The sequence below is a fragment of the Cariama cristata genome, unplaced genomic scaffold (genome assembly GCF_000690535.1).
Source record: "Cariama cristata isolate BGI_N322 unplaced genomic scaffold, ASM69053v1 scaffold32154, whole genome shotgun sequence".
NCBI classification, from domain to species: domain Eukaryota; kingdom Metazoa; phylum Chordata; class Aves; order Cariamiformes; family Cariamidae; genus Cariama; species Cariama cristata.
This window is the reverse complement of record NW_009611859.1, coordinates 1-2727: the sequence shown is the minus strand read 5'-3', so window position 1 is coordinate 2727 and position 2727 is coordinate 1. Positions and strand designations below refer to the sequence as shown.

Sequence of the window (2727 nt, the reverse complement as noted above, 5' to 3'; positions counted from 1 at the left end):
CAGGAGACAATCTGCCTGACGACAACAGAGTGCTTTTATGTGGAAATAGGAGTTGAATATATCAGGGAGAAGGTCTGTTTTGGGGAAATTTCATTGCCCAGTATATAAAATTTGGGTTATACAGAGTGTAAGTGTGTATTTATTCTCACAGTAGTGGTGCTGCATGCCAGAATAGCAAAGCTGCCCATAACTGCCTACTGAGAGGCTTCACCTGACTCAAACTAGTTAGTGTTTTTTTGAACTTATCCTAATAGCATCTTGATGCCCCACCAAAGCCTAGTCGAAGTGTTAACATCTTGTTTGGTCCAAAGTATCTTATGTAAAAAATTGTATTTCCTCCTTCTGGAAACCTCTTCAGAGACTGGTTGTCTGTAATGATTCAACATAAGTTTCCAAACAAACAAACTAGTGGATGCAAAAAGTTTCCATTCACTTTCCAAGTAATTCCATGGGCAACAAAGAATGGCTCATTTCAGTGGAAAATTCCTTGCCACTTTCTATGCAACATCTCAGGTTGCTACAAAAGACGGGCTGTTTTTCTTCTTTCCTACCCTGGTTATCAATGCCTTTGTCTGGTACAACTTACGGTTGACAAAAACCAGCTAAGTAAAAACAGTTCTTATCATCATGGAGGAACTTTTTGCAGTTGTGACAGTTTAGTTACAGGAACTTGGACTTTGTGAGATGCTATAAAATCACTGTATGCTTTAGTAACCATTACTCTAAGAGCTTAACCCTCAAAGTAGCTGCTTAGCATGCACATCGTATTATACCACATCTCTGTTACCTACATAGTAGCAGCCAGATAACATTTTTAAACACAGCTTGGAACATGCAAATTTACTGTTGGACAGAATAGCCAGGATTTGTCTTTCTGTATGTAAGCTGCAGGCTCAGATTTTGAATAGTTAATCCTCATTACTCACTTCATATTTCTCTTGCTCTGTATGCATAAACTGTGAACAAAAACATCTGTCAGCCAGGTCCTCTGTTCCCTCCCCCCAGCAAAGCATAGTTTTGAGACCCCTGAGTGGAAGGTAACCATTACCCATAGAGAAACATCTGGTATTTTAGAAAAGGCACATGAAAATGACATTTTCGGAATAGTCAGATCCAGCTCTGAACACAACCCATAGAAATCTATTCCCTAAGCAATTTTAGAGGTACTGAAATATATTTTTAAGACCTGAGTCCACTGACATCTGTTCCTAGTCTCTACCAGAACTGTGTCATGATCATGTTGTAACCTCTTTGTCAAGTATGTCCATAAAATGCAAAAGTGTTAGAAACATTCCAGTGAACTCAGTACCAGTGAGGAATGAAGCTAAAACCTGTACCTTGCATGCTATTGATGATGGATTTGAACCTTTGAACAGTCCCCTGAGCCTATCTGGCTCCTAGGAGACTTTCAGAAGAGCACACAGGGTCAGCACATCAATTCCTTGAAGAAGAAGAAAATAAAATCCTGCCAGGAAGAAGGAAGTGACAAACCACTTCTACAGTCCCTAACATCAGCCAGCTATTGGAGTGCATGCTGACACCTCTCAATCCCTCCCAAAATGAAGTGACACTATTGCTAAGATCTGTTCAACCATAGAGCACCACATTCTTTCCTACAGACAGCTCCAGAGTTTTGGTTCAGCTCTTGATATCAGCTGACAGCCACTGCTGCCCTCCTGCCAGTGCGTCTACAGGCTTCAGTACAATAGGCAGCAGGAAAACAGAAGGGAGGGAAAGGGAGAAAATAAAATTAAAATGCAATTTCTTTTTTCCAAAATGAAGAATTGAATTCTTTAACCTTTAAACATGCTTGTTTACTTACAGAAAGAGTATTTCAGGCACAAAAGGTTTGAGTATCAGTCACACACCAGGTTAAATTGTAATAGTATCAGGATTGTCCCATGCAGTGCAGTCAGCTATATTATCCCCTATCAAGAAGTTGAAGTTGTAGTTTTTGTACACGTACATATATATAAAGTATGCATCTTTCACACTATGGTCTCCTGGTCTGAGTTAACTCCAGTAGGGTTTATGTAACAACAGTATCTGTCATAAGGGCTGTTCTCCTTGTAAGAGCAGACAATGATACTGTCTTTAGGAGCAATAAAAATGTTGTCTTCAATGTCAGGGCAAGTGGCACCGTCCCTGGTGGGAGAAGAGCTCTTCTTCTCCAAGGCACTGCACGTGGAGCCATCTCCCGCAAATACATTCCCTGGCATCTCTGGGTAACAGCTCTCCAGGTATCTCAGCATCTCCTCCTGCTCCACCTTTCTGATGAGGCTCTTGCACTCTCCCATGGTGGTGGTGGTGGTGGTGGTGCAGATGGACACGGAGTCCTCGCCCCGTAGCACTCTTCTGTCCTTCTGGTATGCTTTCTTGGCGAGCTCATCACAACTCCCCTTGCCAGACTCCAGGTCTGAGGGTGTCCTCAGCAGCTCCATGACATCCCGGTCCTTGACTTGCTTGCAACACGGACACTTGTTCTTGGGCCATTTGGTGCAGCCGTCGGTCTTTCTGGTGAGGGCGATGGCGGCGATGCCTGGCAGGCAGATGGCCGGTCCGATGGCCAGCAGCGGAATGTCCCCCAGGGTCTCCCCCTTGATGCCAGACACGGTGAACATGAAGCCGAACACCAGGAAGACGCTGACCAGAGCCACCACCAACCCGGTCCGGGGGTTGATGTCGTCGGGTCTCATGGTCCGCACCATCCTGCTGGCGTGCAAGGGA

The 2727-nt window shown here is 44.2% G+C and overlaps 1 protein-coding gene across 1 annotated transcript; it reads right to left on the bottom strand.

Moving 5' to 3' along the window:
* Positions 1–1988: 1988 nt before the first annotated feature.
* On the bottom strand, positions 1989–2708 carry TMEM215 (transmembrane protein 215). The gene has a single exon (XM_009698399.1). It carries the CDS (start codon positions 2706–2708, stop codon positions 1989–1991), a length of 720 nt encoding a protein of 239 aa, XP_009696701.1.
* Between the last annotated feature and the right edge of the window lie 19 nt (positions 2709–2727).